Source organism: Doryrhamphus excisus, linkage group LG7 (assembly GCF_037039965.1).
Source record: "Doryrhamphus excisus strain RoL-2023G ecotype Guam linkage group LG7, RoL_Dexc_Guam_v1.1, whole genome shotgun sequence".
Lineage (NCBI taxonomy): Eukaryota > Metazoa > Chordata > Actinopteri > Syngnathiformes > Syngnathidae > Doryrhamphus > Doryrhamphus excisus.
Genome location: NC_136363.1, coordinates 16,945,241 through 16,969,908, shown reverse-complemented (window position 1 = coordinate 16,969,908; position 24,668 = coordinate 16,945,241). Strand labels below are relative to the sequence as shown.

Genomic DNA, 24,668 nt, shown 5'->3' with positions numbered 1-24,668 from the left:
CAAAATCGTTGCAAAAATGTAAATAATTCACTAACGGGGGTGTTATAGTCATACATTACTATCTTTACACCCACTTGTAGTACCTACAATGTATTTTTTCCGAGGATGTGATATTGAGCGTAGGCATTATTAGGCTTGATAAAATATAGTATTCGGGCGCTCTCTTTCGGCAAAAAAGTGTAATGTACACAGGCGGGAAAAGGAAGACCGGAAAGGCAGCTTAATTTGATCCTTTACCGTCATCTTGTGGTTAAATTGAAAATATTTCTGACTAACTGTGTTTTAATGTTGTTTACAACCATAAAATGCATATAACATAAGGTCTTAATGTTTAAAGGCTTGAAAACGATACTAAATTAAGTTTTTACATTTTGGAACGATGTAAAATGTATAAGAATTACTTTCTGAGAGATGCTTTTGTCTTTTGTAACTCAATAAAACATATGAATTTGAATATATTTTGGCATATTTTAGGCTACTTGTATATGTATTCTTATTATAATCACAGAAGAGTTAATACTATTTAAAGAGAGACTTTTATAATAGTTACGTTTTTATAAAGTGTATTTAAAGTCAGTTTGATTCACATTTACAGTGAAATCCATTCCTACTTAAAAAAAATAACATTTTTAAGTTTACATTTTTTAAATTTGACAGTTAATTCACAACGTTAGCGTCGTTAAAGACAAAACGGGGAAAAAACTCAATTTCCCGTCATGCACTTCGCCATAGGCTCTGCTCTGTAACAGTTTTTAGCATCCGGCGGGGAACACTGTACTAGCGACAGAGGACAAACCAGACGAGCAAGGTTGTGTTGATATTTGTTTTACGATTTTTCATTATTTCGTAAATGTTTTTCGGGGTGATTTTAATGTTAAAACGCGTGTAGTTGTGAATGTATATCATGTTCGTGTCATACGTTGTTGTTGTTGTTTTCCACATGCTAAAAGCAGATGGGCTTATCTGTCTAGCTACGCAAATCTCACAATTAAACTAGCATTTTGGTTCCTTCTGTTTTTGCATTCTTTGCGAGGCAATTGTATATCAAAAATAATATTAATAATATTGTTATTAGCGAAACTAGTCGGGAATGTATTTTGTTATTGAATGAATGCCGTTTTGCCGTGACAGCTGTGAAACATGTCTGTGGACTGGGTGGGATACGGATATGCAGCCCTGGTGGCGTCAGGAGGAGTCATCGGCTATGTGAAAGCAGGTAACCGTGACAACATACTGTACTTGACCCATGTTTGATGTCCAAGACACTGGTTATGATGTGTTGTTTCTTCCAGGCAGTGTTCCCTCTCTTGCTGCTGGACTTCTTTTTGGTGGTCTTGCAGGCGTTGGTGCCTATCAGATCTCCAATGACCCCAGTAATGTTTGGCTGTCTCTTGGTAAGGGATTAGTTTTTCAACATGTATTATTGTATAGCTAATAGTCCTGTTACATTGGGTCACAACCAGGTACTGCAGGTGCGCTGACAGGCGTCATGGGAAAAAGGTTCTATGGATCCAGGAAGTTCATGCCCGCTGGCCTCATGGCGGGTGCAAGGTAGTTTTTGTTTTTGGATGACTTTGACCAGTTTCTGAAGCATTCCTGTTGAAAACTGTAAGTTTCTTCTTCTTCTTTCAAGTCTTCTGATGGTGGGGAAGCTAAGCATGGCGCTGCTAAACAAACCTCAGCAGTCCGGATGATGATGATGATGATCCATGCCAGATTTCTGTTTCTGTATCTAAAGCTAATTTTGTATGAAGAATGTGAAATAAAGCACCCAAGTTTATAAAGAAACATATTATAATCCTTTATTTGTATAAAACATTTACAAAAACATAGCATAAGGTGTATAAATTGTATTAAGAACTATGCTGGTTGCTGCAATGTAATTCAAGCTAAATTATCTAAATTATAGCAGAATTGGCTCTCATTTCGGGAGACACGTTGCCTTCAAAAATACTCAGCAGCTGGTCTTTTACTGGTTCCTACCTGAAGTGTATTGGATCTTATCTATTAAGCGTAATTCTACCGATTTCCACCGTACTTGGAAGTCCAGTCTACTCTACCATGGACCGGCTGGACGGCGGGAGCTCTGGAAATGAGATTCCCGGAGTTTTTTCCCAGAGCTGAGTAGCTACTCCCTTTCACCACTTGACTTCTGACGTCTGTCCTCCTCTTCCATCCCTCGTAATCTACAAGAATATGTCAGGGTTTTATATGGAAAGCAACTACTATCTTGTTCTTTGCATGATGGGAAATCAAAACAAATGACTACTCTCTACAACTAGGGCCCACTTCAATCAATGTAACAGCTATTTTTAAAAAAGCCAATACCTTCATTCGTTTCACTTAAAGATGAGATGGACTTGGGCTTTGCGTGTTTTGTTTTGTCTTTTTTAATTTCAGGAGAAGCGGAAGGATTGACTGAAAAAAGGAGGGACGAGTGAAAGAAAGTTTGAAAAGTCAAAGGAAGAAGTAAAACCATACATCCATTTTCTATACTGCTTATTCTCACAAGGGTGATGCTGGAGCCTATCCCAGCTGTCTTCAGGCGAGAAGCGGGGTACACCCTGGACTGGTCGCCAGCCAATCACAGGGCACATATAGACAAACAACCATTCACACTCACATTCATACCAATGGACAATTTGGAGTCGCCAAGTGGAATGTGGGAGGAAACCGGAGTACCCGGAGAACATGCAAAATTCCATACAGAGATGCCCAGGCAGGGAATCGAACCTAGCTTGCACGCTAAACACGTATCTACCGTGCAGCTGGGTGTAAATAGATGTCGAAACCTGCTGTCTTTTAAAGGCCTGTGGTACATTCTAAAAATATAACTTAACTAAAAAAAAACAGCAAAAAATCACGAAAAAAAGTGACAATATTAGGCAAATGAACTCAAAATATAATAATAATAATAATGGAACATTAAAAATAATGTAGAAATGACAAAAGAATCTGTAATTTTACAAGAATATAGCAAAAATATTAAGAAAAAATGTGCATTGTAATAACAAAAAAGGCAAAATTTTCTTGTGATAAAAATAAAGTCCTTTTATGAGCAGAAAGTTGAAATATTAAGAAAATATTAAAGAAAGTTGTAAAATTATAGGCCGTAAAATAAAGGCCTGTGGTACATTCTAAAAATATAACTTAACTAAAAAAAACAGCGAAAATTCATTAAAAAGTGACAATATTAGGCAAATGAAGTAAAAATAATATAATAATAATAGTAATAGTAATAATAGTAATAGTAATAATAATTCCAAGAAAAAAGTCAAGACAGTTGGAACATTAAAATAATGTAGAAATGAGAAAAATAATCTGTAATTTTACAAGAATATAGCAAAAATATTAAGAGAAAAAAATGTGCATTGTAATAACAAAAAGCGCTACATTTTCTTGTGATAAAAAGGTAGTCATTTTAGTAGCAGAAAGTTGAAATATTAAGAAAATATTGAAGAAAGTCATAAAATTATAGGCCGTAAAATAAAGGCTTGTGGTACATTCTAAAAATATAACTTAACTAAAACAAAAACAGCAAAAATTCACAAAAAAGTGACAATATTAGGCAAATGAAGTAAAAATATTATATAATAATAGTAATAGTAATAATAGTAATCTAATTCCAAGAAGAAAGTTGCGACAGTTGGAACATTAAAAATAATGTAGAAATGAGAAAAATAATCTGTAATTTTACAGGAATATAGCAAAAATATTACGAGAAAAAAAATGTGTATTGTAATAAGAAAAAATGCCTAAATTTTCTTGTGATAAAAATTTTGTCATTTACTCATTTTAGTAGCAGAAAGTTGACATATTAAGAAAATATTAAAGAAAGTCGTAAAATTATAGGCCGTAAAATAAAGGCCTGTGGTACATTCTAAAAATATAACAACTAAAAAAAAACAGCAAAAATTCACAAAAAAAGTGATAATATTAGGCAAATTAAGTCAAAAATATAATAATAATAATAGTAATAGTAATAATAATTCCAAGAAGAAAGTTGAGACAGTTGCAGTAGCAGAAAGTTGAAATATTAAGAAAATATTCAAGAACGCCGTAAAATTATGAGAAAAACAACAGAATAAAGTTGTGATTTGGGGGAAATAAGTCATAATTAGTATCAAAATGTGATATCTGTGTTGGATTTTTTCCCCATCATGAAAACTGCTATTTTAAAAATGCTGTATACAACACATATGTGTTCATTCCACCACAGGAGATACTGTATATAACTTCTGAGCATATCTACATCATTACAAATTATCATTTTTCATCATGTGGCCCTTGGTGGAAAAAGTTTGGACACCCCTGGAACATCGTCTTTACCTGTGTGATGGCCGGCGATTGGTGCGAGCTGGATCCTCTGTCCCACGGAGCCCACCTCCCTCTTTTGAAACGAAGGGATGTAGCCAGCGGAAAGGTTATACTTGGTGCTCACAAAATGTCCTGAGGATGAATTCAACAAAAACAGACATTTGGCTTTTGCAGATTCCAGTGATAAAAACCCACACCATAAAACCACATGACAGACATAGCGTTGGACACAGTGATGGGAAACTCTATTATAGCTAAATAGGCGATGCTAAACTGCAAAGCTTTTGAGTAATTTTGGTGAATGTGTGATAAATAAGGAGCATCTTGGACAAGTAAAAACAAGTGATTGAAGTCATTCACTTAATTCACTTCCTAAACAGTCAGAAGATGGTTATCAGCGTCATTAGTCAAATGCACCATTGTTCCCCTATGAAGCCATAGTGCAATTGACTGGCGCTCTTAGTTCTTTCTCCGGTAACTGTTTTTGAACCCCCCATTCCACCTGCGGAGCTTCTAGCAGCTGGAATCTTTCACATGTTAAGTCACCGAGTGAATACATGAAGCTTGTTGCATCAGCAGCCATGCTGGTTGTTAGTTTATCTCGGTTTCCCCCCCTCCGGCTATCCCACCGACTGCACCGTTTGTACACTAAACACTTCACCGAGAGGGAAAATAAACAAGTACAGCTCCGTTAATTACCTTTGGAAACATCAATTTTTTCCCGTATTTTCTCCTTAAAAACGTTTTTCTCTGGTGTGCTTTCCACAGAGGCTTCTAGAAGCAAAACAAACGTCGCTGTAGTTAGTTCAGGTGTATGAGAGAAGGCACCAGGGGTGGGACAAATGAACAAGGAGGAGGTGTAGATGAGAGGCATTTAAGGAACACTTGTCTTACAGTCAAGCGGCCTTAATCTCATGAATAAGCAATGGAGATGGAGAGACAGCGTGAGCACACCAAGGCCAGGGAAGGGAGGGGGGCACAGCGGGGAGCGATATTGTGTGTCTGTCTACATGACAAATGAATTCTAGAGATCTCTAAAGTCGCAGACACTTAGGCTCACTGCGACGGCACGGCTTTTTCAATGGACCCTGTAACTACTGCTCGGGAGACATTAGCTGCATCATTAGCATTTAGGGCCTCTTTTGTGCCAGCGAGGATAATAGGGTTGCACTGACAGAAGTAGCAAATGAGGCCTCAAATTCTAAAAAAAATCTTGCACGTCATCATCACGTGATCATGATATTTCATACCTGGGTGAGCTCTGGCGGCAGATAATCCTGCTCCAATCGGAGCGAGAGGTTTATTTATAGTGTTGGAGTTCTCCCACAGGTCCCGTAACGTCATGCCAGTCCACTCCTTTTCACCTGACGTCTTGCCAATCAAACCTTGAAAAAACATGAAGGTATTTGCTCATATTTTGGCTAGCTAACATTCATTCATTCATTTTCTACCGCTTTTTCCTCACGAGGGTCGCGGGGGTGCCTATCTTCGGGCGAGAGGTGGGGCACACCCTGGACTGATCGCCAGCCAATCACAGGACACATATAGACAAACAACCATTCACACTCACATTCATACCTATGGACAATTTGGAGTCACCAATTAACCTAGCATGTTTTTGGAATGTGGGAGGAAACCGGAGTACCCAGAGAAAACCCACACATGCACGGGGAGAACATGCAAACTCCACACAGAGATGGCCGAGGGTGGAATTGAACCCTGGTCACTCGACCACAAAAAATATAATTCGTTCATTCATTCATTTTCTACCACTTGTCCTCACAAGAGTCGCGGGGGTGCTGGAGCCTATCCCAGCTGTCTTTTAACTAACTACAGATAACGGGAGAGCATGACGTTGGCAGCCACGGCCTGTCGATAACGGCTGGCTCCACCGCTCCACCCCGCCCGCCCTGCGTTGGTGAGAAGATGTCGGCCGAGGAGAGGAGGGGGACCACCTCTGATACGCCAGAGATCTACCGACATTTCTTAGCATAATAAAAGCCGGGCAGGGACAGTTAGCTGTACTCATTTGTTCTGACCTGTAAGTAAAGCCTACGTCTCTGCAGGTGTTAGGGGAAAACGGGCCCGGAGCTCTGTGTAATCTGACTGGTCTGAGAGTAAACCATATAACTGACAAGTTCGTTGTCATCTCTTGCCTCCAACACGACACCCACAGGAATCACTGACCTAAGAACAGGTGGTCAAATTCCAACACACCCACAAGAGATTTCCTTCAATGCACAATCATGCAACTCCCGATGCGACATTTGTGATCATTATGTAAGATGGCGGTCTTACCTGGCAGGTATCTTGACTGGCTGAGATAATGCTGCCGTGCTGCAGATCCTGGTAGATGAGGATCTACTGGACCAGCCTTAACATTGGTAGGTAGTTTGGTGATGGTGCTAAAGGAATAAAGAGGTTTCTGCTCCACGGCCCTATGTGGAAAACAGTAAATTAATAATGTAGACTCATGATCTGACTCAATGAACCACTGCTCCCCAGGGCCGGCAGCACTCATGCACACATGTGTCAGCTATTCTGTAGTACATACTGTGGCCGAGGTTCCTTGGAGTTCCTCTCCTCCTCAGAATTCCCCAAGCTGGGTTTCTTGGAGTGAGAAGCAGCAGTGTCTAACGGATCGGAATCATCCCAGCTATCTAAGGTCTTGGTCACCGTCTGGCCCCAACGCCGTCTGCCGTTTTTCACCATCCCTGTTCCACTAGTGCTGTTCTCATTGCCAATTTGTTTCTTCTAGAAGCAGAAATCCCGGACTGATTACATTTGTCGAAATAATCCCAGAATGTCAAATGCAGACTCACAACATGGCCGAGGCCTCCTTGTTTGCTCTCAGATTGAGGCACGGCGATCTGCTTAAGAGGCTGATGCTGCTGGAGGTTTCTTGGGGAGGATTTAGAGGCTTTGGTATCAGAAGTGTGATCCACTTTAGGTTCCGAGACCTGCTTCTGGATTATCTGTCTGGGTTGGACCTTCTTGGTTTCTTGGCTGTGAGGACGAGGACCTAAAACCTGCCCGACCTGAAAGTATGGGTAACGTAGGGCCTGTGGAGGAGAGAGAGACCACAAGGATATTAAACACAGAAAAAATGGAGATGAAAGTGAGAGGTTGGTGTCTTCACCTGTACTGCAGTTGGTCTTTTTTTGGGGTCCCACTGAAGGAGGTCCTTCATGAGAGTGATCGCCTCACTGCTGGCATTGGGGATGAGCGTCCTTAGGGGGGTCGGCACACACTGAGGGAAGCGAAAGTTCATGGCTGAAGCCAGGTGGTAGCCCTCTGACCAGTCCAGCTATCGGAAATGGAAAAATACTTAGTCAGCCATGTTTTCCTTTGCTAATATTCACATTTTCCATCACATATTTATTTTGGGGCTGCATGTTGGACACACAGTCAGGAGATCTGGGTTCGGAACTTTGGTGCATGTATGATTTTCTCCGCATATTCCGGTTTCCTCCCACATTGGGGACACTGAATCGGGACATATTTTGGTCAATAATGTAACATCTGGAGACCCGAGTTCAATCCCACCCTCTGCCATCTCTGTGTGGAGTTTGCATGTTTTCCCCGTGCATGTGTGCGTTTTCTCCGGGTACTCCAGTTTCCTCCCACATTCCAAAAACATGCTAGGTTAATTGGCGACTCCAAATTGTCCATAGGTATGAATGTGAGTGTGAATGGTTGTTTGTCTATAGCAGGGGTGTCAATGTCAAATGGACGGAGGGCCAAATAAAACATTTGGCCACAAGCCGAGGGCCGGACTGTCCAATCTTCATTAAAACCAAGATTTAACCTACTGAAAACATAACAAATATATTACAATATGATTGGATAAATAAAGCAATATTTTCTCATGACTCTGTCAGTCATTTTTAATTTCAGCAGGCACAAAATACAAATGTCCTTTATATAAAAAACTCATAACATAAAATTCATGTTATGAGTTTTTTTTCGACTGGGCTTTTCTGAACAGACTCTGTCGAGATTTGAGGCCTCGTTTTAATTCCTCGACCTTCTGTAGCCTTTGTTCCATGTCCAGAATCTTGTTTTTGTTTGTGTGTTTTGTTTCATGATGCCGTCTCATATTATATTCTTTCATCACCGCCACACTTTCTCCACATAGAAGACACACAGGTTTTCCAGCTACCTCCGTGAACATGTACTCCAACTCCCACCTTGTTTGAAAGCCCGTTTTCACCGTCCACCTTCCGTTTTGCCATTGTTGATGGGTATCTGTAAATTAACTTTTGCTGTTATGCTAATGACTGATGCTGAATGACTGCTGAATAAATTAAGCCGCCTCCCGCTATGCTCCCACTCGCGCGTTGCATTGTGGGAAATGTAGTACAGTTTATCTGCGGGCCGAATCTAATAATAGATTAATATCATCACGCGGGCCAGGTAAAACCCTCTCGCGGGCCACATCAGGCCCGCGGGCCTTGACTCTGACATATGTGGTCTATAGTATGTGCCCTGTGATTGGCTGGCGACCAATTCAGGGTGTACCCCGCCTCTTGCCCGAAAACAGCTGGGATAGGCTCCAGCACCCCCCGCGACCCTCGTGAGGATAAGCGGTAGAAAATGAATGAATGAATGTAACGTCTGCATATTTGCCTCACCTTCTTGACAGTGCCGAGAACCTGGCAGATCTTAAAGATCTCATCCACTTCACTGTTTCCAGGGAAAAGAGGCCTGAGAGTGTAGAGTTCGGCCATGATGCATCCAACAGCCCACAAGTCGATGGGAGAGCTGTAAGTCGATGACCTGAGCAGAACCTCGGGTGCTCGGTACCTAAATATAAGCAGAGAAGTTAATTAAATAAATCAAACAAGCAAACATGAGACCAATAACAGTGAAGCGTTCGTCACCATCTTGTCGATACATAGTCGGTGTAGGGAGGTTTGGAGCGGATCTCCCTGGCCAGACCAAAATCTGCTATTTTGACCAGTTCTGGGCCCATGCATAAGAGATTTTCTGGCTTCATGTCTCGGTGGAAGAAACCTGTAGATAAAAGGACCTGTAGTAGTCCTGGCAGATATGATCAGCTACTATACTACTATATAGACCAGGGGTGTCCAAAGTGTGGGCCGAGGGCCATTTGTGGCATACAGTTTTCAGTCCAGGATACTTTGACAATAAAAACTTGCAGTTAAAATTGACCTGTAGATTGGCTTATCATTCCCAATTTCCAATCAATTGAAAAGAGGAAAAATGGACCCAATCCCCGGACCGGGACTGTGAGTTTCATTCAATCATTCATTTTCTACCGCTTATCCTCACAAGGGTGGTGGGGGTGCTGGAGCCTATCCCAGCTGTCTTCGGGCGAGAGGCGGGGTACACCCTGGACTGGTGGCCAGCCAATCACAGGGCACATATAGACAAATAACCATTCACACTCACATTCATACCTATGGACAATTTGGAGTTGCCAATTAACCTAGCATGTTTTTGGAATGTGGGAGGAAACCGGAGTACCTGGAGAAAACCCACGCATGCACGGGGAGAACATGCAAACTCCACACAAAGATGGCCGAGGATGGAATTGAACTCAGGTCTCCTAGCTGTTAGGCCTGCGTGCTAACCACTTGACCGCTATGCAGCCATCTTGGAAGTTTACAATTAAATTAAATTAAATTAAATTAAATTAAATTAAATTAAATTAAATTAAATTAAATTAAATTAAATTAAATTAAATTAAATTAAATTAAATTAAATTAAATTAAATTAAATTAAATTAAATTAAATTAAATTAAATTAAATTAAAAACATGCAAACTCCACACAGAATCAAACTCGGGCCTCCTCGCTGTGTGGCCTAACCACTCGTCTGCCGTGCAGCCCTACAGTGTATTTAAAAGTTTTAAAAATACCTAAAAATATCAAGATGGACGTCCACATCCTTTGATTTTCTACATTCAGCCCTCGGTGGAAAAAGTTTGGACACCCCGATATCCACTAACGCAGCCAAAACATGCAAGTGGTGACAGGAAGTGGCAGAGTGAGGCTACTTACCGTGCTTATGTACAAAAGCCAAGCCAGATAACACTTGGAACATGATGTTCCTAATTTCATTCTCTGAGAACATCTTATTCTCTCTAAGCAGAAAGAGGAAAAGAAAGAATGATAACGAGACATGCAAACTCCAGATAGGTCAAGTAAAGCGGCGAGGGATGCGTCCAAGAACAAAATTCTATCGAGACATCTCAAATGGAGAAGAAATCCTGCAGTCTGAAGCAACTCACGAAGGGTCACACCTACCATGTTTGTGAATAAAGGACAGGCCTTGTAATATCTGAAAGTTTATGTTTCTTATCACTGACTCAGGGAATAATTTCTTTCTGTAAACATAAAATTAAAAGAATACTCACACACCAGGCTATTGTGTCATAAGCTATGACGCGGTGATATGTAATATTGTAGTTTCTTACCTGTCCTTCATGAGCTGATAGAGGTTTTCCTTCATGTATTCAAAAACAAAGTACAGGTGATCGTTCTCTCTGATAACTTCCTTCAGTTTGACAACATTTGCGTGGTTCAGCTTCTTCAGCGACTGGGAAATAAAAAAAAAAAGAATATTGTCATGTTAGTTATATACAGACCTGATCAAAATTTTAAGACCAGTATGACAAAAAAACAACACATAACCGCCGTTTGACGGCCCTGCACCACCTGAAACTCCAGTGTGTTTTTGGAATAAGAGAATAAAACTTTTTCCACCTTTGGGGATTGCAATAGATGAAAATATGAGCTGGAAACCTCATATTACAAATATACAACATTAAGGTGGCCAGAAATATTTCAATATTGAACAAAGCAAAATTTGTTCTCAATCAGAAATCACTCCACACTCTTTATTGCTCTCTGGTTCTACCATATCTTACTTATTGTATGGAAATATGGGCTAATAACTATAAAAGCAATCTTCACTCGCTAAATGTACTGCAAAAAAGTTCAGTAAGGATAATTCATAATGCCGCCTACAGAGAACATACTAACTCCTTATTTCTAAAATCACAAATACTTCAACTTGCTGATATAGTTCATCTTCAAACATCTAAAATAATGCATAATGCTAAAAATGTCATCCAATACTTCTCTACAAGAGAGGAGAAACATGATCTCAGGGAAGAACTACATTTGAAACACTTATATGGTAGGACTACGTTATGCTAGCCATAGCATTTCAGTATGTGGAATCAAACTATGGAATGGATTGAGTAAGACCCTCAAACAATGCACAACGATGAGCCAATTCAAGAAACAATACAAGCAGTTGATGTTTGCTAAATACAAGGATGAAGAGTCTTGAACCAGTCATGATGTGCTATACATATCACTATATTGACACTTACTATGGTACCCATTATGTCATTGGATGGTCATATCACCTCGTACTTCGGTACGAGGTGCATTATTTAAAAAAACAAAACAAAAAAAAAACCCTAAACTGTACTATGGAAAGCAGGAAGTGAACAAATGTAACAGTTACTGATTGTAAAAGTACCAGATGGAGGGGTAGGATTTAAAAAGCTTTGCTTCTTCCTACTCCTTTTGGCCATGTGGAACTGTGAACTGATTATGTGATGCATTCAATTGTAATCTGATGTATGTTCAAATGAAATAAAACCATTACTATTACCTTTCAATGCGCCGTGTTTAATGCTCCCTGGGAAAGTCTAAACAGGAAGTTTAATGGCATTGAAGGAGACGAAACCTTTCTCTTCCTGCTGATGCCATCTGATGGTTATTACGCTGCAGTGGGCACTAGGAAGGACCGCCTTATCAAACCCTCCGGCTCATCACAAATGTCATTTTTTGGGGGTCTACCACTTGATTTTTTTATTCCGTAATGCTCAGGATGTTTCAAAAAGTGTCGAATGACTGTCTTACTGCATCAATGGTACGCTGCGAGAGTCTTTGCTTATGCAAAGCCAAGAGTTAGCTTCTTCGCTTTAGGGTATGAATGATGATGAATGAATTTTGAGCAGATTTTGTGGTCTTAAACACACCTAAGTATTGGAACCAATGCACAGAGTGAACTCTCTTCCTTTCACTTTTGAATCTTGTGAGATTTTGAGATTCTGACCAAAACATCTGAAAAGCATCCTCACCTTCACCTCTCTTAGGTTCATGCATTCGTCCCATGAATAGAATTTCCTCTTCATTCTAGGAAAGAAAGTGAAAGGTTCATTGTTTGTTTACATTATAAAGTCAATAATAAAACTTTTGGTTTGGCATCATTTTCATCCTCTCATATCACTTGTTATTAAATATTATGGAATTATGTATTCTCCACTTTTGGTCATCCTTTTCCTTTCCACCATGTGAGCAACCTGACACAACCCCGCCTTCCCTTGCGTCTACTTTCACTCCCTTTCACCACGCCGCATGTATTGTCTTACATGGTAACCAAACAATCAAGCAAGCAGTGGACACGTCGTTGGGTTTCTCATGTATTATTGAAACAAAGACATAGAAGCTTTTTATTATTATTTTGGTTACCCTTGGTGATGAGGTAAAATAAGTACAAATATTATCATTTTTGCATTTCATACATAGCCTCACATGCTACTAGTCTTAAATAAACAGCATCCTCACCGTTTAATAGCCACCAGCTCCCCAGACTCGTTGCTTCTCCCCATCAGCACGCTGCCGTAGGTGCCGTCACCCAGCTGCTTCAGTGTAGTGTAGCGGTTCATCATGGCTCACGATGCTTTCATCAGCTTCAACGACTCGGCAAAATAGTCTTGACTCATCTGTGCTTCTCCAGGGAAGTTGGTTTAATGTGGCAACGCTTCAAAGTTCATCTTGGAGAGCGGAGTGAGGTGGGAGTCCAGTGTGAAGGACTGGTGTGGGTAACAACTGGTTAGAAGTCCGTCATAGCAAGCCTGCTGGAGGGAAATTCAATTGTTAGGCAACAGTTTGACGACAAATCACACTATTTGGATGCTCCGACATGCACAAACAAAGGAGATGACATCGCCACCCTCAGCAGATTAAGCCAACAGAGATGTAAATAGGATATTACATCACTGCCATGCTCACGTCACTTCACGATGGCAAGAGGATTGGAGTGAGACAACAAGCAGCCATGTAAACAGTAAACTCTTGGGATTTCTTATAAGAGCAAGACTACTTTAAGTAATACTGAAGCTTCCACTCCTAACGGCCTAAAGGGCTTATTACTAGTGCCTTTGGAAGAATACACATTTTAGGGCTGGAGCTGCAACAATTAATCGGTTACCCAATTAATCAACAACTATTTTGGTAATCGATTAATCATTTGTTTTGATGTTTGATGTTGAAATATCCTGATTTCAGCATCTCAAATGTGAATATTTTTTAGTTTCATTCATCATCCATAAAAGAAGACCTATTATTGTTGTGTTTTAGCCAAAACAAGATAGCCACATTAGCTTTGACTTAGGAAAACAATGATGAGCATCTTTGCCTCTTTTCTGAAATGTTTGCAGACCGAACCACTAACTGTAGGTGTTTGATTCATATTAATTTGGGTCATATATATTTGGGTTGTAGATAAATCAAGACATTCATATACATCAGTGATAGATAACATATTGATTCGGTCCATCGAACCAACAAAGAAAAAAAATCATCAGTTGCAGTCCTAAAAAAATTATGTTAAATTCTATTAAATTACATGGGGAAAAAATTATGATAAATTATTTTTTAATTTAATTATTTTTTATTTATTATATATATATATATATATTAAATTTAATTATTTAAAATAATTGTAATTATTTTTTAATTTATTTAAAAAATTATGATAAAAATAGCATTGGTCCAATAAAAATTTGTTTTATATATATATTAATATAAAAAGCTATGAAGTCTTGCAAGAGGAGAGTAACACGAGAAGTGGATATACAGTAGTGCCATATATTGTTGAAGATAATACCATTATATATTAACAAAGACCGTAATATTAAAATGTGCAGGGCCACCATTTTGCCTATAGAGTTTCATATTTCAAAATACGGCCCCTATTCAGGTGAAGTGAATGAGCAAGGAGGGCAGCCAAAGACAGCTGGCCTGCACTCCACCCTCACATATGGCAACCTGTTGTTAGAGGGGATTTGAAGGGAATTAAGATGCATCCATGTCACATGACATGAGGTGGATAATCAAGGTCAATTATATTACAAGGAAACTAACCTGAAAAGGTCAGCATCTGAAAGTTAAAGTAAAAACATTTCCCATTTGATATGAAACATGGAGACAATGGAGATATGTGAGAGGACATTAAAGAAATATTTGTTCTTGACGTGTCAGCTTTTGACAGCTTGTCCAGACAATGAAGCACACATCTCGCTCACTCATATATTTAAATTCACTGAACTGAACTCACCGTTTTTAGGGTGTTGCTGTCCGTATTTCCTGCTGGTGCTGCTGATAAAGACGCTTTTTTTCCAGATAGAATTCACTGCAGGGTGTAAAACCTGCTAAACCCTTACGATAAGAAGCGTGTGTGTGTGTGTGTGTGTGTGGCTGCCTGCTCTCCATGGAAACACACACACTAAAGCAACACTCCATTCAGTCCGGGTCTCCTGACACGCAGTGCATTGTGGGATTTGGCGTTTATTTTAGACTACCAAGCAACCAAAATACACTATCTTGGCATAAAATGTTCATGACACATCATTATATTACGCTAAATATTATATTTATAACGATATTATATATCGTTCTTGTAGTCCAGCAAATTGGGAATATACAACAGTTTTTAAATAAAAATGTTTGCCGTTATGCCATTTCCGGGTTTGGTAAAATGGATGGTGGCGGAGAAAGCTCAACGGAAAGAAAATGCGATACCACAAGTACTATAGTTATTCTTTTCACATGTTGTTACACGAAATTATATATTTTATCCATAGCTCAGTCCTATCAATTAGCAGCTTTTAATGTTTACACGTCATTGTAGCAAATACAGAAATTCCGGGGTAAAAAAAACACATTACTTTACCGCAGTAACGCCACATGAGGGTGCAATTGAGCAATAACTAAGGGAAACAAATCAAGAATCCGTTAATTACGATTAAAACAATGACTATTTCAATCGGCGACGACGCACGCATTGATGATTAATATTGTTTGACTGTAAGCTACAAGTTTATTTAGTAAGAGTGCCTTTTGTCACTATATTTTTTCATTATATACTTTATTTTTATTCATTAGCTCTGCTTGCGCACTCCATTCAATTTCACCCCCAAAAATCACGCCATCTTTTGTGTACGTGAGGATGGTCTTCGCTAACGCCCACAGGGATAAGAAGCAGCTGGGTGGGGGGGATAATGAGTGGAATTTCGCCCTAAGAGGATTACTAATGTCTCTAACGCGCACCTCTATGAAGGTGTGCATGGTCCAACAAAACCAGAACTCGACCTGGAGAAACTGAGATCGCATTCCAAGATGACTTGTATTTGTTTTCGAGTCATACGGGCTGGAGGGGGCATGTTACAGATACACCGGCACCGTAGAGCGGTTTCCTGAGTTTTTTTTTTTAATGGAGGTTAGGACTTTTTCTGGACAGGCATGAAAACTCGACCAGCTGGGATTGGAAATGTCAACGCCGATTGGATGGGCTCGCTGCCCTCGAAGCTTAGTGCCATGCCCCTCAAACACCTAGCGGTTCCTGGTAAGCCCCCCTTATCTTTTACAATGTTGCCTTTTGGTCTCCAGTCCTTCCATTAAGATTTTTCCTCCAATATATGCCTGAATGTACTTTGATTTCTCATCCTTTCCATCTTCCCCCAAGGATCCCATGACTCTTTTACTTACTGGGTGGACGTGCATGCTCCAGTAGGTCCTGATCAAAAGGTCTACGTCAAGTACCTGGCCACCATGTTCAGTGTTTTAGCCAAGAAGGTGATGGTGAAGTGGTCCATGACACAGGTAGACGTTGCATCATTTTTGCCTGGAGGGTTTACACTGTTGATAAGCCGGGGTATTTCCACAGAATCTGACGTTTAAGGAGCAACTAGATGCAGGAATTCGCTACTTCGACCTCAGGGTCTCCTCCAAACCAGGCGAGCCGGGACTTGAGATCTTCTTCATTCATGGTCTGTTTGGACACAAGGTGGGCTGTTCATATTGAAGATTGTGTCTCCTCCAGGGTCAATACTGAAACTTGGATATAGTAGTTAGTGTACAGCTTGTGCAGGTGGATAGATTGATTATTGTACTGTAATTAAAAAAGAAGCATCAAAAACAGCCCCGGACCATCACACTACCACCACCATATTTTACTGTTGCCATCATGTTCTTTTCCTGAAATGCAGAAATGTACGAGACACACACTTTCCAACTTTTGTCTCATCAGACCGCAGGGTATTTTCCCTAAGTCTTGGCTTTGTTCAGCAGTGGATTTTGTCTTGGAACGCTCTCACTATGGTTAGCTGGAGTCCCGGTAGATCTCAATTAATCTCAGTTACGTTGTAACTCTTAAGTGTATCCATGCTTCATTCATACAGTATTGTTCCTTGAGAAGTATGATACAGAGAAATGTAAGATACTGTATCTCAGTTGCTTCAGTCTCAGCTTTGCTTTATGAATTTTAATGCACTATGCCTAATTAATTTTTTTCCGCTGCTCCAAAGGTGAGGGATGGACTTATCGAAATAAACTCCTTCTTATGTCAGCACAGGAAAGAGGTGAGACGTACAAGTTTGACTTTTACATGTTTGAGTTCTAGTAGAATAACGCCACCTCAAAAAGGTGACCAATTGGGTGTTTAACGCAGGTGATCTTCTTGGACTTCAACCACTACTATGCAATGGGCCCAGATCACCATGAATACCTCATCAAGACGCTTCAGGAAGTGTTTGGTAGCAAGCTTTGTAAGAACTGTTCAGTGGAGGCCATTACCCTGGACTACCTCTGGGAGAGGAAATACCAGGTGAAGCCACAACAGTTGCATAAGTGGAGTAAAAAAAGCTATACAGTAATCAATTATTTCATTCTTTTAGCAATATACACCATTTATTAGTGATGTCTACATGCATGTGTACACCCACAAGTGTGTATTTACATACAGTAGTAAAGTAATCCCTGCTATGTCTCCTCTGGGTAGGACTTAGTAGAGTGTCATCACACGTTTCAATTTCTAACCTGTCCCCATGTGGATTAATTTATTAAAGGCCATAACTTTTTTTTTGTTTAATTTTTCAACACTAAAACTCAGTGCTTGTCACATATGTAACCCTATATTGCCTGTTCATTTAATTAACGACCACAGTTAAACAACATAAGGGGTATTAAAAACATTCACATACATGCAGTTTGGTTTTAGAAGTAAATTTTGTTTCGGAGTGATTTAAATTGAAGTCTTGTGACCCTAATCTGTGTCTGACTTAGTTGGCAAGGGGCAAGTGAAGTAGAGAAGGGATTTGCACAAATATCAGCAGCAGAGGGCAGCATTGCTACAAAACATTATAACAGTATAAACATTTTAGTATGATGCAAGGAAAAGTCAAACTACAATCACTTACCAGTACATAGCTGAAGTTGGCATCATGTTATCCCATACCAGGTTGCATTTTTCCAGTTGTCAGTTCATCTTGGAGCAGAGTAAGGTTTCAACGCGCTCTCCCAACCGCAGGTCATCGTTTTCTACCATCATCCATCAGCTCAGGGTGTCCCCGTCATGTGGCCTGGCAACAAGATCCCTGCACCCTGGGCCAACACCACTGAACCCAGTAAGCTCATCCAGGTAATGTATTGTATGTACACACAAAACATTTCAAACATTTTATTTTATATATTGACTCACTGGGTTTCACACATATTTCAATAACATAAAAGATAAAGCTAGCTTTGTCTTTTTATAATGCAAACCTCAGAGACCCCAAGGGAGTAGTTTTCTTCCTTTTGTAAGATCTCCATCGACATCTGCAGCACATGTATGACGCCACAATGATGACGTAGTAAGTGCACAGCATGCCACTGAAAGAAAAATGGAAATGTTAGCATTACTGGTTATGAATGAACAAACTACATGTAACACTACATTGTCTGTATGCATACATATTATAACACTTAGCATTATATTAGCATTGTATTATAAATGCTTCCGTTTTCAAAAAAAAATACTTACGTTATTGCCCTAAATAAATGAGTGGAGACATAACTCAGCTGTAAACGGTGCAACGGACTCAACTAAAATGTATTTTTATATATAAAATATATATTTCATATATAATTTATGACTTCCCACGTACTTACATTTTATTTAGATTGTTTGTCGGTGTTAAAGGTTATTTACCAACGATAACAGAAGAGGAACTGTCCGTCCGGTTCCCGCCTGATTTTGGATTTCCTGTTTCCGGTAACATAGCGCATGCGCAGTAAACCATAGGTAGTAAACGAAAATCTTAGAAATATAGCATATTGGGCTTTAGTTCCTAGATTTAATGCAATTAAAATCGGGACACGTTTTCTTTTAAGAAAAGAAGACGAATTGATACAATTGAGTTCAAAGGGTGGCGCTAATGCACATCAACACTATCAGAAAAGTGGAAGAAGAAAAGTAGCGCATGCGCATCAAAGTGGCTTGCTTGTGACGCATTCCATTCTTGTTGAATTATTTGAATTATTTATATATACATAATATATAGAAGTGACGAAAACAATTGTATCAATTGATAACCCATACCCCGTTGTCTTACTGTTCTGGGCATTAAGAGTCTGTGTGTAAGCTTCACTTTTTTCTATCTAGTTCCTGGAATCCACACTGAAGCAAAGAGCCCAGCAGGGATCCTTTCACGTTTCCCAGGCCATTCTTACACCGCGGGTCAACACTGTGGCGAGGGGTCTTGTCTGGGGTCTACGCAATTACTTGGTGGAAAAGTAAGAAGTTTGTTATTTGGGGGTATTGGAGACCAAAAATATATGCAGGATCTCTTTGTTTGGGTACATTGCATGGACTAAGGTAGCCAGTAATGTTGGATGAATGAAACCCTGAACTGATGCTGTGGTGGGACAAGAGGCAGTGGCGTCATTAGGCCTATTTTAGGGGGGCTTCAGCTTTAATAATACAATATAATATGAGATATTTTTTATTGATTTTTAATTTTTTTAAATAGATTTTCTTTTTTTTTTACAAAAAAATATCTGACAAATTTCATATATTAAGGCAAAAACAGGCTAATAAGCATAATAAAGCAATATAATATAATATAATATAATAAAATATTTTTTTATTGATTTTTAATTTTTTCTATAGATTTTTTTTTTTTTACAAAAAAATATCTGACAAATTTCATATAATAGTGCAAAAGCAGGCTAATAAGTAGTAGTAGTAATCAGAAGAAGAAGAATGATGATCGTAATAATAATAGGCTAATTAATAATATGATTATAAATATTATTATAATAATATAATATATAAATATAATAATATTATAAATATAATAATATTATAATAAATGATGATTATTATATAATTGATCACTGTCCACTGGACAGAATGGTTGCAGAGCTTGAGCAGCGGTTTTGCAGTGTAGATTGTGTGTACTTTTAAATTTAAATTTAATGGTGGCCTCAAACAATTGATTATCTCTACTAAATCTGTCCAAAAGTGGGAAAGTTATATCCCGGTTCTTGTTCGTTATTTGTTTTTGGGATTTTTTGGATTTTTTTGAATGTCTACTGCATTCATTCATATCCTGTGCATCTTCAGAGGCTAAGCCCTCCCCTGTCCTCAGAACCTAGTGACGCCCCTGACAAGAGGTGGCCTAATTTGGCACCTCTGAGGAAACTGGATTGTTTATCGCCTTTGGATAAACATGCTGACTTCCGGGTTTTGTTCTGCCAGTGACAAGAAACATTTTATAATTGTGTGTGTGTGTGTGTGTGTGTGTATGTGTACTGCTGTGGAATTTTTCAACAGGTTTTTATCATTACAGTCAAATTTTAACATAGACTTTATTTGAAGATATGTAGCAAAACCTGTTTTTTTGTCCAAAGATGTGAAGTGTTGCGTGTACTTATCTCTCCTGTTCTGTGAACTAGAAATCTCCCTGCGATCATGTCCTGGGTGGAGATTCAGAAGCCAGGCTCGGACGGGGTCAACATCATTACCTCCGACTTTGTGGAGCTCACTGACTTTGCCAACATTGTCATCAAACTCAACAACTTGCTGTTGTCTGAACACGAGTCCAAACCAAGATGACAACAAAACAAAAGGTGTCCGGTCTCGTACCACGCACTTTCCATCCGTGGTCACATTTGTCTTCTTGGAATGCAACTATATCTTATATTGTGAGGATAAGAATTTAACAATTTCACAATACAGTAATCCCTCGTTTATCATTGGTTCCAGAACCGACTGTGAAGTACATTTCTTATTTATAATGGAATATATTTGTAGTTATAGCTTAAAAAAACAGTTAATGACATCATGAATACGTATTTTAACATTGTTAGAGCTCTTGAGACATGAAATAACACCCCTATAGTCACCTTTACGGTCATTTTACCCAATATAGTAGACTGATGTGACACTGGGGGTTCAAAGTTTACTTATATACTTACTTGCTTGCAATAGAAGCTCGTTGTTCTGACGTTCAAGTCTGGTGCTTGTGTGTCTCACCAAACATTACAAGACACATATTGACCAGTGTAGAATGCTACTTATCATCCCAGCGTCTTTGAATGTGTCCTCTGAATGCCTTATATTTGTATTTTAGTTCATTCAGACATTTTCGTACTTAATTTAGGCACAAAAATACATAAAATATACATAAATATGCATATTTGAGTAGCAATGGATTACTGTATGTTTATTATTGTGGTTGTTGTTTACAGTGGTGTACCTGCACCGCATCAAACTGAGGGTTAATACCTTCTCGTGAAGGTAAATATGTAAAACACCACTGCACGCCATTTTGTATTGTACAGGTGTGCCTAATGTGGTGGCCAGTGAGTGTATTACAGCTTATTGTGGATTGTGTATTGGAGTGCACTACTGGGCTGAAACCAGCAGAGGCGCTGTTCTTTTAGTTTCACAGTGTAGAAGAAGAACAGCGATATATGTCGGCTATTTAAATTTGAGTGACACTGCATCCATGTAAACGTCCAGTATCACACAGTAATTATGAATTAATTGAGTTGATCAACTATAGTGGGTTGCACGGTGGATGAGTGGTTAGCACGCAGGCCTCACAGCTAGGAGACCCAAGTTCAATTCCACCCTCGGCCATCTCTGTGTGGAGTTTGCATGTTGCTAGGTTAATTGGCGACTCCAAATTGTCCACAGTTATGAATGTGAGTGTGAATGGTTGTTTGTCTATATGTGCCCTGTGATTGGCTGGCCACCAGTCCAGGGTGTACCCCGCCTCTCACCCGAAGACAGCTGGGATAGTCTCTGCGACCCTCGTGAGGATAAGCGATAGAAAATGAATGAATGAATGAATGAGTTAATCAACTATAGTGGGTTGCACGGTGTACGACTGGTTAGCACGCAGGTCCCCCAGGTAGGAGACCCGAGTTCAATTCCACCCTCGGCCATCTCTGTGTGGAGTTTGTATGTTCTCCCTGTGCATGCGTTGGTTTTCTCCGGGGACTCCGGTTTCCTCCCACATTCCAAAAACATGCTAGGTTAATTGGCGGCTCCAAATTGTCCATAGGTATGAATGTGAGTGTGAATGGTTGTTTGTCTATATGTGCCCTCTGATTGGTTGGCGACCAGTCCAGGGTGTACTCGCCCGAAGACACTAGTGAGGATAAGCGGTAGAAAATAAATGAATGAATGAAAAATAGCGGTTAAAAAAACCCCATTTAGGATCTAATTTAAACACTTTAAATTGCTTGCCTACCTTTGAGCTAAAGTTGGCCATTTTACTGTGCAAATAAAATAGGTTACAGCAAACTGTGGCTTTGCTATAGTTAAACAAGAGGTGCAAACAGTTACACCTTCAGGGGAGAAATGTGCAGTTAGGTTTACCACAATTCACATAAAGCACATGCAATGTACACACGAGCAGCTGTTATATACAATAAAGACTCTAAGATAAATATTTGACATTACACTAGTATCAAGCAGATGACAATATCTGTATATAGAACGGCAAAAAAAATGTCCTAGAATGTTTGCATGTGTTTATTTCCAGTATGTTGGCTGAGTGATTACTGCTTATTTCATATACTGGCAGGGTCTTCATTCCTGCCGTTCGAGCACGGGAAAGAAGAAGCAAAGAAATAAAAGTTTTACCTTAAGGGGTAATTCTCAACAGCTGTTTTTCCTCCTTCTTATGCTGTTGCTTTGATATCAGCTCTACCCCTTTTCTTTTTTGACTCCCTCCCTTCTCCTTCCTTGCCTGTCCAAGCCAGCTGACTGCGGTCTTCAGAGTCACCAGCACACGAGCGCTTTAATTGTGGCGTAATTACACATTCCACTGAAGGCAAGTGAGAGCGTAAGAGGAGCAGCTCGGACTGATGGGGAGCATTCCTCTCTTGTTTGCATTGCAGTCCTTGCACGCTCTTCTTGTTATTTCCACTGTGCAATTGCCAACTTCCCATGTTTCAAAGGAGCACGAGGTTCTATGTTAATGTTCCGTGCAAGAGAAATAATAAAATGGATTTCAGTCTCCGTGCATCAGAGGATAGTCAGACTTGAAATTATGTTTTAAAGGTCCTATATTATACTCTTTTCAACAGTTTTAAATAAGTCTCAGGGGTTACACAACAGTGTATTAGAAGTGTGTTACCCAAAATCAACGCTTGGGTTAAAAAGTGGTTGGAACACCGTTTTATGTGTCTGTAGCTTTAATGCCAATGAGCTGTGTTTGTCCACGCCTTTGTCCAGAAATGCTTTTGTGTACCTTATCCACTATTTTACACATGCACTGTACCTGACTGGGCTTTATTTTAAGATGTGTAGTGAAGCCTGCTTCTTTTCCCAAAGCTGTCCTCGGTTGTTGTTTATTACAGATCGCCATTAGTCCTCATTGCAGTGAAGACTATTCTTCCTGGGGTCAAAAAACTTACATTTAAAACTTCAAACATAATACAATAGAAACAACATTTGTCATTAATTGCCATTACAATTAAATATAACTAAATATATAACTTCAGTGTAACTGCGGCCCACACACTCTGGGAACACAAACACTGGTATGGGGAATAATTATTGCCTAATAACTATCTTTTCTGACCTGTAAATGTAGTTAGAATGTCGTATTATCATGTTAAAGGATGCCAAAGTTTCAGATAATGAGGTTTGCGCATTTGGAAGTGAGCCCTGAAAGAAGTTTGGTATGGCTCTGAATGCTCATTTTCAGAGTTTTTTTCTCACTGTGACTTCACAGAGAGAAGTCCTCAGCCCAGATACAAGCTGGGACCAATCAGAACGGAGGCGGGCCGTGGGTGGAATAAATGAAAACAGAAGCCAAGGAAATACAGATGAATAGGTACAGATTCTGGAAGATCTACAGAGTTTGGGGTTAGAGTGGGTAAGAGTGGGTTATTGTGTGTAGCTGCTCTATCGACAACTCAACAACTCAGTACAAAGGGTCAAAAATGAGCATAATAGGTCACCGGATGCATTACCAGCATGCCTTGCGGCATATTTTTGGAAATATTGTCTGGAGATGTTTGTTGATAAAACATAAATACTTGATGCTACCCAGACCATACCTCCAGGCCTGCTCTAGGGACTCATTAATGTCATACTCTAACATTATTAAAATGTAATTTTTGAACAAAAAAGGACCTTTAAGAAAAGACAGTAGCTATTATTGACAATATTGTCATATGTATGTATGGAAAAATGAAAGACAAACATTTAACTAAAAGGTCATACGGTGTGTCAACTCAAAAAGTGGTTTACACCAATGCTGCCTCCTTGGCACCGGGTGATGTCACATATATCACGCATAGATTTGTGAGCATTCCCATGGTTGAAACAGCTGGGAAAAACAAACAAGAGTCTACCTGATTTGTCCAAATGGTGTTGATGCTGCATCAGAATCCACAAAATCACACACTGCTGTGGGATGGCATTTCACTCATGTCAGCCCGCATGGCTGTTTTGGTCACTCTAACACAAACATCACAGCCAAACTGATCCCACAAGTTGAGATGAAGAATGTTGGCAGACCACTCCATTCTTTCTGCTCCCAAATTCTGGATGGATTCTTTGATAAACACTACCTTGTGGGATGAGCATTTGGTTGTAGAATGTGGAGTGATGGTTTTGCCACCGGTTGCTGAATTTTACTACTGTATCTCTCACAGTAAGATGATGACAGCCTCGGATTTCAAGAGATGGAGATGCCGCCCCACAACATCACACTGCTGGAAAAAGGAAATAAACAA

The 24,668-nt window shown here is 39.5% G+C and overlaps 3 protein-coding genes across 11 annotated transcripts; 2 read left to right on the top strand and 1 right to left on the bottom strand.

Annotated features, from left to right (window-relative positions):
• The first annotated feature begins 674 nt into the window (after positions 1-674).
• Positions 675-1,800, top strand: tmem14ca (transmembrane protein 14Ca). Its single transcript, XM_058060244.2, has 5 exons — positions 675-808; positions 1,132-1,216; positions 1,293-1,394; positions 1,464-1,551; positions 1,634-1,800. Exons 2-5 carry the CDS (start codon positions 1,141-1,143, stop codon positions 1,692-1,694), a joined length of 327 nt encoding a protein of 108 aa, XP_057916227.2. The 5' UTR covers positions 675-808; positions 1,132-1,140; the 3' UTR covers positions 1,695-1,800.
• On the bottom strand, positions 1,783-14,876 carry mak (male germ cell-associated kinase). 8 transcript variants are annotated; one of them, XM_058060227.2, is made up of 16 exons: positions 14,704-14,874; positions 12,930-13,219; positions 12,443-12,497; positions 10,760-10,881; positions 10,590-10,669; positions 9,201-9,333; positions 8,952-9,123; positions 7,457-7,624; positions 7,140-7,379; positions 6,872-7,071; positions 6,616-6,755; positions 5,568-5,702; positions 5,017-5,091; positions 4,330-4,449; positions 2,329-2,418; positions 1,783-2,186 (listed from the first exon to the last, which is right to left on the bottom strand). In XM_058060227.2, exons 2-16 carry the CDS (start codon positions 13,031-13,033, stop codon positions 2,020-2,022), a joined length of 2,001 nt encoding a protein of 666 aa, XP_057916210.2. In that variant the 5' UTR covers positions 13,034-13,219; positions 14,704-14,874; the 3' UTR covers positions 1,783-2,019. The 8 variants fall into 8 exon arrangements, with proteins under 8 accessions (XP_057916210.2, XP_057916217.2, XP_057916213.2 ...); XM_058060225.2 differs by lacking the exon at positions 10,590-10,669 and adding an exon at positions 10,344-10,426 and having other exon boundaries at positions 1,784-2,186; positions 12,930-13,222; positions 14,704-14,873; XM_058060224.2 differs by lacking the exon at positions 10,590-10,669 and adding an exon at positions 10,344-10,426 and having other exon boundaries at positions 1,784-2,186; positions 14,704-14,873.
• An 805-nt stretch (positions 14,877-15,681) lies between these two features.
• Positions 15,682-24,117, top strand: plcxd2 (phosphatidylinositol-specific phospholipase C, X domain containing 2). 2 transcript variants are annotated; one of them, XM_058060242.2, is made up of 9 exons: positions 15,682-15,990; positions 16,111-16,247; positions 16,312-16,431; positions 16,952-17,005; positions 17,095-17,250; positions 17,953-18,063; positions 19,069-19,199; positions 20,364-20,537; positions 22,505-24,117. In XM_058060242.2, exons 1-8 carry the CDS (start codon positions 15,888-15,890, stop codon positions 20,521-20,523), a joined length of 972 nt encoding a protein of 323 aa, XP_057916225.2. In that variant the 5' UTR covers positions 15,682-15,887; the 3' UTR covers positions 20,524-20,537; positions 22,505-24,117. The 2 variants fall into 2 exon arrangements, with proteins under 2 accessions (XP_057916225.2, XP_057916224.2); XM_058060241.2 differs by having other exon boundaries at positions 20,364-24,109.
• Positions 24,118-24,668: the final 551 nt, after the last annotated feature.

What these genes read in the sequence shown, in the direction of transcription:
- plcxd2 (XM_058060242.2), top strand. Translation starts at nt 15,888, where the DNA reads ATGAAAACTCGACCAGCTGGGATTGGAAATGTCAACGCCGATTGGATG. An exon ending in TCTGGGAGAGGAAATACCAG is followed by an intron (nt 17,251 to 17,952) that starts GTGAAGCCACAA and finishes TCCCAACCGCAG; the next exon opens with GTCATCGTTTTCTACCATCA. An exon ending in CGCAATTACTTGGTGGAAAA is followed by an intron (nt 19,200 to 20,363) that starts GTAAGAAGTTTG and finishes TCTGTGAACTAG; the next exon opens with AAATCTCCCTGCGATCATGT.
- tmem14ca (XM_058060244.2), top strand. Translation starts at nt 1,141, where the DNA reads ATGTCTGTGGACTGGGTGGGATACGGATATGCAGCCCTGGTGGCGTCA. An exon ending in TAATGTTTGGCTGTCTCTTG is followed by an intron (nt 1,395 to 1,463) that starts GTAAGGGATTAG and finishes GGTCACAACCAG; the next exon opens with GTACTGCAGGTGCGCTGACA. An exon ending in GGCCTCATGGCGGGTGCAAG is followed by an intron (nt 1,552 to 1,633) that starts GTAGTTTTTGTT and finishes TCTTCTTTCAAG; the next exon opens with TCTTCTGATGGTGGGGAAGC.
- mak (XM_058060225.2), bottom strand. Translation starts at nt 13,033, where the DNA reads ATGATGAACCGCTACACTACACTGAAGCAGCTGGGTGACGGCACCTAC. An exon ending in GACTATGTATCGACAAGATG is followed by an intron (nt 9,124 to 9,200) that starts GTGACGAACGCT and finishes GCTTATATTTAG; the next exon opens with GTACCGAGCACCCGAGGTTC. An exon ending in AAAAATTGATGTTTCCAAAG is followed by an intron (nt 4,450 to 5,016) that starts GTAATTAACGGA and finishes ATTCATCCTCAG; the next exon opens with GACATTTTGTGAGCACCAAG.